Genomic DNA, 13,210 nt, shown 5'->3' with positions numbered 1-13,210 from the left:
AAGCCAAATGAAGGACTAGCAGATATCTTAACAGCTCTTAAGGAACATACATTGCATTTATCCCAGGATAAACCATTTTATCCATGGACAAAGTGTAGTTGTTCAGACATCCATGCCTGTTGTCCCAGACAAATCCTAGAAAAGTTCATGGGACAAGAAATACTAACATTTTATCTGAACAATGATCCTGGGATTGCATCACTGAATCAATTTCAGAAAAGCTGCCATATGTTCAGCTGCTCTCCAAAACCTGATTAGAAAGGTGATGTATGTACACACCAAACCTAGAATATTTCTGTTCAGGGACAGATAGAGATACAGCTTGTCCAGGGACAAATGCAACATCTGTTTCTAGCCTTATTTCCCGGTGACATGCCATCATCAATCATGAACATTCATGTTCTTGCACTCACTTGTCAGGAATTGCTTCTTCATGGAAACTTGTAGTTGTACGTTATTTTCCTTTGCAACAATGAAGTGGAGCAGTTGGATGAAATCATCAGTTATCCAAGCCAAATCCAGGGGCTTCCAGTGCTTGCTTTCCTTTGCTGTAATCAGAGATATCATAGTTGCAAATGACACTGAGACAGCGAGATGGATGGCAAGGTATTACCAGCTAACAGAGTTTAATTTGTTTCATACACTTGGCTGATCAATGGTCCTGCGAATTCTGAACACGCTGTCATGAAGGCAGTCCCTTGTATCTAATCAATCAGATCCCTCACCACCGCCAGAGTGGTTGTCACTGCTGAATAAAGCAGTCATCACTGAGGACTTGTTAAGGTGTGAAGGCAGATCAGTCACTGAGGTCTCTTTAATGATTGCACAGATTTATTATACTCTGATGTTGGAGCATGCAAATTGGCAAAGCATTAACAGGGCTGATAAGGGCTCAGAGGAAGCAGACATATATGTAGGGCAAAATCCCAACCACCTGGAAATCCATAGACAAACTACCATTTGGGAGGAACAGCTCCATCTTTTCTGACTGTAGAAGCACGAGGTCTTTTAGGAGTTTTTATTTTTTTTAATTCAAAAAATGTATCTGAAAAAATGGTTTATTTTCAATTTCAAAATTGTACCTCATGTTGGGTTCTCATCTGTTTCCTCTCCTGTCAAGCTATTATGCATGTAATCAGCTATTCTTAATGACATTGTCAGCTGGTTCATACGTTTTGGAGAAAAAAGGGGGAACAGAGTCTGCTTCTTCTCACAGCTGTTGGTTGCTAGTTTAATTTTACTCATCATTAAAGGCAACCCACTGATCACTTAAAATGTCTTCCTCCCACCCTCCCTCACAGGGGATATCCCAGGAGCTGTTATGCCTCAACAACCTTATATTTATCCTATAGAAGGAGATAGCCGTGGTTTTTTGTCCTGAAGGTACTGGGTGATATATTTTGAGGCGCTTGTGGACATTTGTGGTAGATGTCATTGACAAAGACCATGGGTTAAGCAAGCACCATAGAAGGTGCCATGTTGAAGAGACATTACAAGATTGAGCTAGTTGGAAAAATTCCACTGAAACTTTTTTTTTAAAAGCTCTATTAAATAGCATAGAGGACACTGAGCCTCTTCACCCAGTGTGCATAACTTAATGCTCTTTGATTTTGTTAAGTCAGTACCTCTGGGCCTAATCAGCATTGCAAAATCGTTTGCACCTGCTCCCTCACTGTGCTCTGGAAAGTAATGATTCTGCAGGTGCAAGGAGCTCTGCCCATGTTACAGAAGTAAGCCAGCCCCCCCGCCTTGCTAAGTGTCTCAGCTGATATAATAGACACTTGGGAAGGGAGTAATGGTGAAGATAGATATCCAGGTGAAGTGGTGGAAGGGAAGGATCTAGGCACTTTTTGGGGAAGGGTTTCTAATGCCATTTTGCTTGGGGACCTCCCTCGTGGAGAAGTTTTCAGAGACTGTGTGTTGCAACCAATTCAGTACAGCTTCTAAATCAAATACACCTTGCAGAGAGTTAAAATGTACTGCTACCTGAGTACAGGAGTATCTTTTCCCATTGACTAATGCTGCTTTCTCCAGCTTTTTTCAACCTCTGCAAAGAGTCTGATCCAGGATGCATGCTGTGTAATCCATTGCCATGGATTGCTTTTCATTTTTTTTTCTTTTTAAAATAAATTTTCAAAGAGAAGAGAAGAGGTATAGCATGGCACAGGCAAAAAGTCAAGTTCAGATCTTTTTCAGTGTCCATTACCCAAGACCAGAAAATTAGCAGCAGTCTTTTTTGTACAGCAGTATTCCGAATAAAATCCACTGTGAATAACCAGGGTTGCATCTCAGAATTAATTCTGTGCTCCTAAGAATTACCTGACAGGGAAGGAAGACGTAGGTTAGTTATTAAACCTAGTGCCATCCTCTCAGAAATTTTCCATTAATTATGTTAAGTGCTCTGGGATTCAATTCTGTGACTCCCAGTGACTTTAGTAGCAGTCACATGGCTAAACATTTCATGTAGTAGCTTGTAAATAGTCTTTGGTGTGGAAGCAAGCGTACATTTTACATTTACACATCTAAGTTTTTGTCAAAGGCATAGTATGTCTGTTTACCTTGATTGCAGATAAGTATTATTGGTATGTGTTACAAAATATGGTGGGATTCTAACAGTAATATTGTCAGGTGGAAGAGCACGGGGTTTTAATCAGTATTATATCCAAACCATAGGTTCATCCTGTCTCTCAATCCTTAAGAGTAATTTTCTTCCTTTCTTTCCCTCTAGGCCTACCTTATGGATGGGAAGAAGCATACACAGCCGATGGAATCAAGTACTTTATCAAGTGAGTGTTGGCATCAAAGCCACATAAATTGTTTCTATCACATTTGGAAGGAGATCCAATCCCGCCCCCTCCCTGTGCTGGCTATCCCTTAGGATGTTGTAGCCGGATCCACTTTCCTCCCTTTCTTGAAGATAGGCACCACATTGGCCTTCTTCCAGTCTTCAGGCAGTACACCAGAGTGCCAGGAGCTCTCGAAGATCCGTGCCAGGGGCTGGGCTACGATGCTCACCGGCTCCTTGAGTACCCTAGGGTGTATGTTGTCAGGGCCGACTGACTTGAAGGTATCCAGCTTCTCAAGGTGTTCCTTCACGAGGTCAGCATTAATGGAGGTCAGGGGATCTTCCTCACCTGGACCTCCCTGTCCCGTAGCGGGCATGGGCGTCCCATGGGACTGATGAAAGACCAACCCAAAGTACCCATTTAATAGGTTGGCTTTTTCCTGGGCGTCAGTTTTCAGTTGCCCCATCTGGTTCAGCAGGGGTCCAAGGTTGCCCTTGCTTTTCCTCCGGCTCCCCACATATCTGAAAAGGGACATTTTATTGTCCTTGATGCTCAAAGCTAGTTGGAGTTCAGTTGCAGCCTTGGCTTTCCTGGTTTGCTCCCTGCAGGACCAGACCAGTGCAGAATAATCCTCCTTGGAGGTGAATCATATCCTCCATCCTTTGTAGGCCTTTCTTTTTAGCCTCAGGAGGTCTGCCAGATCCCTGGAGAGCCAGGGGGGCTGCTGTGCCCTCTTGCTGCCTTTCCTCCGAGATGGAAGAGCATTAGCTTGTGCACTGAGGATCACTCCCTTGAGGAGCAACCACTCTTCTTGAATTCCCCCCTCTTCCTGGGGTCGTGGTCCCTTAGGGCTTCACCGACAAGTCTCCTGAGCTTGTCAAAGTCGGCTTTCCTGAAATCAAGGACTTACGTGTTGCTGACTGACTTGCCAGCTTTACAGCGGATGGTGAGGTGATCAGCTGATGGTCGCTGTCACCCAGCTTCCCACTGATCACTAGGTGGCTGATTAGGTCATCCCCAGCAGCCAGTACCAGGTCGAGCAGCGCTTTTGTTTTTCTGTTGTCCTCTTTCCTCGCATTTATTTCCTTTTCATATTTGTCTCTATCCTATCTATTCTCTATTACGTGTCACCCATGCTGCAGGGGCAGAATGCTACATACAGGTAGAAAACCATACATAAGATGCTGTTCGGCTCCCTCTGCAGTCTGTTTCATGTGTAAAAGCCCTAACCAGTTCCTTTCAGTGTCAAATGCTTTATCAGGAACTGGCTGTAGAGGGAAACCAATTAAGTTGTTACAAAATGAATCAGTTTCCCTTTCTACCCAGGTAAGTTTTAAAAGGAGTGAGAACCTGATAGCTCAGGGGTGGGCAAAATGCAGCCCATGGATCTGATGCCGCCCACCAGGCCATTCTATCCGGCCTGCAGGGCCCCCAAAAAATTTAGAAAATTACATTTTATCTGCCCCTGGCTGGCTGTCATGCAGCTCTCAATGGCTTGCCAAAACTCAGTAAGTGGCCCTCCGACTGAAATAATTGCCATAGATGCTGACTAATCCTAATCAGTTTCCATCTGTAGTCTCTTTACAAAGAAAAGTGCATGAGGAAAAGAACTAATATGCTAGTCATTTTCTCTTTGTTGCCAGTCCCAGATGGGCATCCTTTGTAATGCAGTGCCCTGTAGAGCTACCAGTGCAGCTTCTCTCTCAGACCATCCCTGGTGTGTCAAAGCAGCATGCTTGTTGTGAAGAAAAGGGCCTTTGTAGCCAGGGCTTATGTCTGAAATTAAGTTGCTCTGTTGCTGTGAAACAGAGGAGAAGGGTGGAGACATTTCATCATAATTATAAAGTGTCAAGAGTCCCCCAGGTGCCCTGCCATTGATTAAAAAGCTAAGTTATTACACCGTACACTGAAGATACTAATTTTAGGATTGGTAACTTGAAATTAGAGAATATTGACAGGTCAAATTACCACTGCCTTCAGGTTAACTTATCTTTACTCACTGAATAAAGCAATGGAAATCGGGCCTGTTATCGAGTGCCAAGTGCTTCTTGTCTCTATTTTGGTGTTAACAAAAGTAGTAGAAGTTTGAAAAATCTCTGCCTGGGGTCTGACAGTAGTTCCTGGACAGTTAGACAAGGAAGCGTGGGATGTGGTTTATTCCAGCTATTTAGCATCGTCATTTATTATGTTAATCAATAACAAATGGTCCATCCGAGTGCAACATGGATGGTATGATAGTACTCAAGCATCTTACATGACTGAAGGTAGACTGAGGAATTCTATACCACATGAGTGACTGGTGCCTCCTGAATCTGGGGGGGCACCCGCAGAAGCTGCCGACGGCAGTGGCCCTGTCAGGGGGAGCACCTGCCCTACCGACAGTATCAGTGTCAGCCATCGGGGGGGGCACATGCACCCCCTACCAGTTGCCTATGCTATACCATATTTTCTCACAAGCAGCACACACCTCTTTTACCAAAGACCAGCTGTTGAAATCACAGTGCACATTAGGTATCAGAAATATGGTAAGAATACTTTCTGCCTTACCATACAAAAACTAAAGTAAAATCTTTGTGTGAATCTCGCGGAGCAGAACAATGAGCAGGCTCAGCTCCATAGCAGGTGCCATTTGATTGCTTACTGCAAGGAGAGATTGAAAATTCAGGGGGTAAATGAAGGGGGCATGGGTGTTATACACACACCCCTCCACCCTCTCCCAAGTTCACCTGCAATTAGGTGGAACACAAGAAGAATTATGCAAACAAATTAATTTTCAAACAACCCTCCTGAGACTAGAGGCAAGGTGACATTGAAAAGTTGTTGCAGGAGTGTATGGTATAAAGTACAATGGAAGGCTCTACAAAGCTTTTCCACCCTCTGGAGGGAGATTAAAAAAATACAAAGCATCAAGATTAGGCATCCCTTGTCATTTGCCCTTGGGTTTTCCGTAATTAAAGAATCTCCTTAATGATTATTTTCCTGAGAAATGAAAAGGAAAGTTAAAAGTTAATTACGCCAGTGCAGCATTTGCAACAAGTGAAAAAAAGGATGATAAGATCTTTGAACCAAGTCCAAAGCGCTTGAAGTGATTTTAGAGTGTAGCACCCTGCAGCCAAAGTCACAAAATACTTTACAGGTTTGGGATAGATATCAACTGTCTTAGGGATCAAATCCACTAATTTGTTTTTAACCTAATGAATACAGTGGCTACCTAATTAGTTCAGTGTTAAGACTGATTATGGAATACCTACCTGCCTGTCAGTGGGCGCTTGGGAATTCAATTGCACGGTGCTTTGAGATCTTTGGATGAAAGAAGCTTTAGCAAAGTAGGATGTTACATGTAAGGTTGCTATGAAAAGGATCATAACAGTTGCTTCCTGCAGTACTTTCACAGCATCTGACGAAGTAAGCCACTGCTTATGAAAGGTCTGCTTTAATTTAGTCTATAAAGGTGCCTTCTCCTCTGTTTGAGCTGCCATGTCGCAATAGATAGTTTCCTGTATTAAATCCCTTGTTCACCTTTGCTCATGAAAGTAACTACGTATCCATGCAAGTACAGCACCCAACTTCATTGAGGCGACTGGTAGGAGTACATGCTCACCAATCTGGGTTAGAATCGCATAATTTAGGCCAGTGGTTTTGCAGCACAACTGTGGACAACACTGGAATCAAACCTCAAACTCGCTGGAAGCCAGCTTAGTTCGACGTGGATTTGCACTCCCCAGCCAGCACAGCGATTCATCAGATTTTGCTCATGTTTGTGAACTTTTCATTCAAGCTAGATACTGACTTCTTGTTCTGACAGAGTATTGCTCATGGTTCAAGCAGTGTGATCTGGAAAGGGCAAATTGACTGTACCCTCCTCATTGTGACTGGGAGCATCAGTAGAAGCCATTCCACTTGGCTTCTCGATCACAGTTAGGTCTCAGCTGAGTTCTCTGATGCTGCCAGAAAAATTCATGGGGAAGAAGCAGTGTCCCTGCATTTGTTCCCGTTTCTGTTGGACTTTTGTGAGGAAGTGACTTAGGCAAGCACATTGTTCTTTGTTCCAGCCTGTGGGGGAAGCCCAACTGTGCTAAGATTCCACTCCACAGAGAATCCTACCATCCCGCTCCCTGGTTAGAAGAGCAGCTGGCTAAAAACATACTTGGTGCCCATTTGGCGTGTGGTTAACAACCAGTAGCGTCTCCCGGCTCTCACATCTGGCACATTGTTCAGTTCCTGCAAGCAGTTAGGCACGCATCATTTTGCTTTTGGACAGGCCTGCCATAAAAGCATATACAGGATTGTGAGACTTACAAGGGTGCCTCCTGCAGCAGAATGAAATTACTTTTTCCCCCAGACCACTATGGAAATTATATGTAAATACTGGAGCATTTAAAGTTTGTGCGCCACATAGCAAGAGTAGGGGCATTTTTAACTGACTGCTCTGTTGTCCTTAGCTTACCCTGTGGTGCTGACAGCTAGATTTATTAGAGCAGACATGGTTTTCCTGTGAACCAGATAGGCTGCAGCATTCCATTTGTGGATGAGGGATTGGATTAAATATGCTGACTATTTTCATATTGATAGGGGTTACTATGGGAGAGTTATACCAAAGGATGATGCAAAGGAGTAATACACAAATTAAGATGAGCAGTGTTTTCCTGTTAAAGTTTATATACTCTGCAAATAAAGCCGACAGAGGCAGAAATGCTCATTTTATGGAGCCTGTGACAAGCTGAATTTTACAAGCAACAATGAAAATAGGACACTATCACATTAGGTCTGAAAAAGGATTGATTGCTTCGTTTGGAGCTGGGAAGTGATTTCCTCCTCCTCTTGTAACGGATGCAAACTCTTTTATGTAAATCAGGGATATCTTCACTTGCTGCAGTATAGTTGCACTGCATTTATGCCAGCATAGCTGAGCAGAGCACAGACTGAACTAAAAGAACCCATGGTAGCAGTTAGCAAAATCCATCTTTGCTTCAATGTATATAAACAGCAGCAAGGCAGAAGAAGGGTCTCCTTTCATACTCTCTGATTTGCTTCTCAGTTTGGTTCTGTTACCAGCAGAAAGGCACAAATGCAGTTTCTTCGTTCTCCTCCTGTCCCAGCAGAAAGCAGGATCCATTGAATATGCCTGAGGGAATTCTGTCAAGAGCTGCAATTTCGAGGTTTAAACTATAACAGATGTGACAATAAGGTGTAGATTAGCAATGGATGAACCTCTGAAGTCCAGTGGTGGAAAGTCAGTGTGCAGAAAGCATCAGATATTGAGATGCTTTCCAGATTATCTGTTGAGCCTGCGGATTTGGCCTGCAAACCTCTCAAGAACAGGCTTTCTCACAACGTTCTCTGCATTTCCTATTCTCATCTGAAAATTCAGTGATGGCTTTTTCATAGTATCTTTGCATTTCTTATGGCAGTCTTTACATTAAGTCTGATGGTCCTTCACTTTAGTGCTCCCAGTACCTATCCCAGATTACATGTCTATCTATAGTGGCCTTCAGAGAGCTAGAAAAGAGAGACCCTCTGGGTAAGAGCAGGAAGAGAGGGGTGAGGTCCCTTTGCTTGACCATTCTCTGAAACCTCCATTCCCCAGGGTTGAACCACTGGATTCGAGTGGGACCAGCACTCTTGCACCAGTCCTTTTCACCAGGGTGAATGCATTTGTAAGTGATAGGAGTGAGCGTACAGTCAGATTTTGTACAGGTAGCCCTTGACTCTGCCAGGGACCTTGCACAGAACAAAGGTCAAGACAGCCCTGGCCCTGAGGCCCTTCCTTGTAGAACCTGGTGAAGCTCTTTGGGCTGAGAGAGCAATAGAGCAATAACTATGTAGAGCCAGAAGCAAGAGCAGCTCCTACCCCTTACTGCTACCATACCGCAGTACAGCTTTCAAAAAGAAAGTGTACGAAGGCTAAAAGGTATCTTTTTTCTGGAAGAAACTTACCTTCAGGTGCTTTTGATCAGCTGATCCTTTTCAATAGGATTTAATCTAATTGTTGTATGTTTAAATAAGGATTAGTGGAATAATTGGTACTTTACAGCACTAGCACGAATACTGTAACCCTCTTGTACTGTTTGGCTGTGAATTTCAATCCTTCCTTTCACTCTTTGGTATTTAGAACAGCCAGAGCCATGAGGTACTTAGAAGTATTTTGCTACTGTCCCTCTCCAGTGCATATAATCAGGAATAAGACCCCTTCTTGGTCATCATGATAGTTACAAGCTCCCAAATGTTGGCGCACTTAAACTCACGTTAAATCTGAGTTCTGTCCCTTGTCCTACCACGTGGTTACTGTGACATGTAGAGAATCTTCAGCATTCAATTTTTACAGCGTGCTAAGGATGATTGAGTATTTTCGTTAATTAATAGGCTCCTTAACATTCAAGGTTCTGTAGCAGGCCATCAGATAGCTGGGGCCATTAATTCTGTCCGTTGTAAATCTAACGGGATAAACACTCCAGAACGGAAGCTGGATGCCATGTAAGCTAGAGACGGCTCACTGCAAAATTTCTATAAGTATCTTTGATGGTGGGGATGGGGATGTAACATTGTGGAGTGCATGAAAAATCAGAGTTTAAAAGGAGCAAACCAGCTGGCTTATGTTACATACTACAGGGAAACCCACTTATGTGAGTAACCGCCATGAATAAAACATTCATATTGATGCATTCTTTATGGATGAGACATTTCTCTGTACCTGTCAGGGAGAGCTGCAGCTGGTACATGAATAAAATGCTTAAGAGAATTTTTTAAGATCTACTTTATTATTCCCAAGGGCATTTTAGTCCTTCGTTAATTCATTCTGGATCAACCAGATTGTTAAACATCCGTTATCAAGTACTGAAAAGTACAGGAAAAGTACTTTTCAGACTTCAGTGGTGCCTCGTAAGTACAACTGACCCTATGCTGGGTGCGAAGGCAGCGTCCTCTACACACATGTCCACCAGAAGGCATTCAGTAGTGATGTACACAGCATGGTGAGTTATATGCTGAGAGTATGTTGGTGAAAAAACGAGTGCAAGTGTAATTTGCTCATATTTGACAAGCGAGACTATAAAATGAATGTATATTGTACCAGTGACGTAGTGGGTAGGGATCAAACTTTGTCACGAATAAAATTGGGCATGGCTCCTAACGTCATCAGTGGGGCGGAGTTTGGCCTCCAAAGATTGTGAATTTAAATGGTGTCATTTAAAGCAGAGCGTGGAGGGCAAGTCTTATGATTTCTTGCACCTTCCTGCTATATCCAGCCAATCCATGTAAGCTACATTCATAGTCAACCCCCACTAAGCAGATATATCATCGAAATTGTAGCATTTTACTGCTTACACCTGCTTACATCACCCGTGTTGTTTGGCACAGCGGTTTCAGAAGAATTATGCCAATTTGCTCCAGGTGGCTGCTGAAGATATAACCCATTGTGTCTCAGCAGCCAGTCGAGATTCAGGAGCATTGAGGAGTTGCCCATGTAACAAAAGACAGGGTTGGGTACTAAAATCACTTTTCCTTTCTATGGGATTGGGGTTATTTTTCTCCCTTCAGGGCTGTAGGGAAGAGGTAGCCTTTCTTTCTCAGGTGATAAAGCTTCTGACGATCTTTAAGGCATGCACAGTCACCACTCCATAAAAGGTTTCCTTCTTGGTTGGTTTGCACACAAAATCAGTTCTAGATACTTTCCTTTTTTTTCCTTAAGTCCACGGGGTATGTTCAGAACTCAGGTTCTTAGAGAAAGGTGGTTTTGACTTTGGAAAACTGTGTGCCTGCTTGTTGCTGTACATGGGGACTTGATCACCTATGGGCAGAAGGCAGCATCTGGGGGACTGAAGTTTCAAAAGTTGTACCTCTGAGCTATGTCCTTACAGCCCTGCTGCAGTGAATGGCATGTGAATTGAATTCCTTCTCAGTCACAGACATGGATGTTTCAGGCCCCCCAAGTGACTGACTGATTTCCACACCCCCTCCTCCCCCCCCTCAGCAATTCAATTTACTCTGTTTATATTAACTCTGTGCCCTGGTTGAAGGGAACAAGAAATCTTGTGTGGGACATTATCACTTCTGGGAAAAATCCAGTTACTCCGGTTCCAAAAGGAATTTGACAGGCAAAACCCCAGGACCCAATTGAGAGCTTGTGGTTTCATAGCAGCAACTCCCTGCATTCAAAAATAAGTAGGTAGTGATCAGTTGGGAAGTATTGAGAATGATTTTTTTACCAGAGCAAGTTCATCTTGTTCCCTTTTTCATACTAGACACGTGATGCAGGTTTACGTTAGGGGTTGTAACCTGTGTAAATTAGGAAAGAATCTGACCCATTGGTGATCTGGCTGTAATAAACCTCGTGAGAAAATAACGAAGGGTGCTTGTGCCCAAAAGCTTGCAAAGAGCTTTGTTCCAACTATTCAGGTGGTCTAATAAAAGATATCACATCGACCCAGAGAGCCTGGCCTGAGCAAGTACAGGCACCCCATCAGCACAGCCTTTGAGACAGCATGTGATCTGTGATCTTGTTGATTGGCTTTTGTGATGGGTTCTGATCTTGGATTTAAAAGTATTGAAAGAAAGAGGCTATATGTAGCTTTGCTCATCCCCTGAAGTATCCCGTGCCAAGTAGCTAACAGATGTAGTCATATTGGATGGAGCTGAGGTAGGAATCATGGCAACGTTAGAGGAGCACAGCCAGGATACAAATTTTGCTTTCAGAACACCCCGCTATAGTTAATCTCTGCTGTCCTCCCACTGTGTTCACCTTTAACATATGGCAGCTCTGTATCATAGGACTAGCACCTAAAATTAGGTAGGGCCTTGCTATTCTCCCTCCCACTCTCACCCACTCCTTGCATATGTGTAAAATTTGCAAGGACCAGCTGTGGAGCTTGCCCCTGTAAACACCATCTTTTCTGGCTGCTTAATAGAAGTAGCTTTCAGTTCTTCAGCGCTGCACTAGATGAGTATTTTGTTCAAGATAGGAAGAAACAACCTTTGCTTTATATAAGTATTCCTTGGAAGCCAAGATGCAAATTGCCAAATTAATCTCTTGTGATCTTTTTGTCTAGATAGATGGAAGCCTGTGATTAGCTTTGTGCCTATAGCCAGGTGAGGGGCAGTTGTTGGGTTTTTTGGGTTTTTGTTTTTATTTTTTCGGGAAGGGGTTGTAGTTCATCCAAAAGCCAGAAGTTTTGCTTGAGCACTGTAGCACAAACAAATGGTTGTGTCCTTTGGCAGGTGTTAGCCTCCTCTGTCCTTTGCACTGCTGTATAACCCCGTCTCCTCCAGCTATCGGGGCAATCTGAAATTGAGGCGACGGCGATGATCCCTGACATACTCCCAGCTGACGAACAAAACCCTGCAATGTTCTAAACAGTTCTGAGGATACCCTGAAACTGTAAGAGCGGTACACGGGGTCCAAACCACTTAAGAAACAAAGACCTGTCAAGGACAAGGAGAAAACATTGCCAGTCCTCCTGCTTTCTGAAACCTTAAGGATCTGGTATCTTGTTAACTGAAGCACTGGTTGAAAATTCTTTCTCTGTTGTGCAGTAAAGAGGAGATGAGGGGAACAGATGGCTGAGGACTGCACAGTATTTTTGACCATTTATTTCCTCTGTTGGAATTCGTAAAGCCAGATGAGTGTCTGTCTCAGGGTTAGAGCCCACTGTCTTTCAACCCAGTAAATTCTGAAAAAAAAAACTTTCAGTGAAGGCAATGGAGTTGTTTTGCATGCAAGCCAGTGGAGCCAAGAATGCAGTTGGGTCTCTGAGAGATAAGTAACCAGGTAGTCAGAGACATTACTGAGAAACAAGCCAGTGAGCAGTACAATGCAGGAAAAAAATGTCTTTGTGGCTTTTGTAATGAAGGCTGATAAATCAGGTTGCCTTCTTGAAAGCAAGCACCCTATTACTGCTATCATGCTTATATAATTAATACCATCAACTGAATTAGAAATATCCAGTTTGTTTGGGGGGGGGAGGGGGGAATATCACCATTAGTTTTACTGAAAGCCAGGCATTTCTAGAAATCTGTTTGTGATTTAATGACTGAACTCGTTAGCAACTTCATGAGTAGACCACTTCTGGACTATAAACACAGCTATAGTATATATATATAGCTATATAGTTTCATTGTGACCAGAGGGCGCCCAGCACATCAAAATCACTGCTGTTTTGCTGTCTGGATCGAGGCAACAAGAAGAATCAGCACCTTAGTGAAGATCATGTTGTATGGTAGAATCCAGAGGTTATTTTCATAATATCCATAGCATCTTTCTTGTGTGATATTGTCTTTATAGATTAAGGATTAGCAGAGCTGCTCTAATTTTCATTAAAAGGAGATTTCAGCACTTGCCATCAAGGCTAATATATGTAAGCTGTATAGCAAGAGGCAGCATGAGCTGCTGGATTGACTTTGGAGTTACAGTCTAGCGTCTCCCAAGGTTT

General features: G+C 43.2%; 1 protein-coding gene across 4 annotated transcripts in view; it reads left to right on the top strand.

Annotated features, from left to right (window-relative positions):
* The window catches only part of STXBP4 (syntaxin binding protein 4), a 123,979-nt gene that overhangs the window by 99,877 nt on the left and 10,892 nt on the right, over window positions 1–13,210 (top strand). For all 4 annotated transcript variants that reach the window (XM_019542452.1, XM_019542451.1, XM_019542453.1 and 1 more), the window contains one exon: window positions 2,729–2,786. In XM_019542452.1, coding sequence (XP_019397997.1) covers window positions 2,729–2,786 — 58 coding nt within the window. The remainder of the gene's footprint in view (window positions 1–2,728; window positions 2,787–13,210) is intronic.

Source organism: Crocodylus porosus, unplaced genomic scaffold (genome assembly GCF_001723895.1).
Source record: "Crocodylus porosus isolate Cpor-Errol unplaced genomic scaffold, CroPor_comp1, whole genome shotgun sequence".
Classification (NCBI taxonomy): Eukaryota; Metazoa; Chordata; order Crocodylia; family Crocodylidae; genus Crocodylus; species Crocodylus porosus.
The sequence above is the reverse complement of the archived record's forward strand: the minus strand, read 5'-3'. Positions and strand labels throughout refer to the sequence as shown.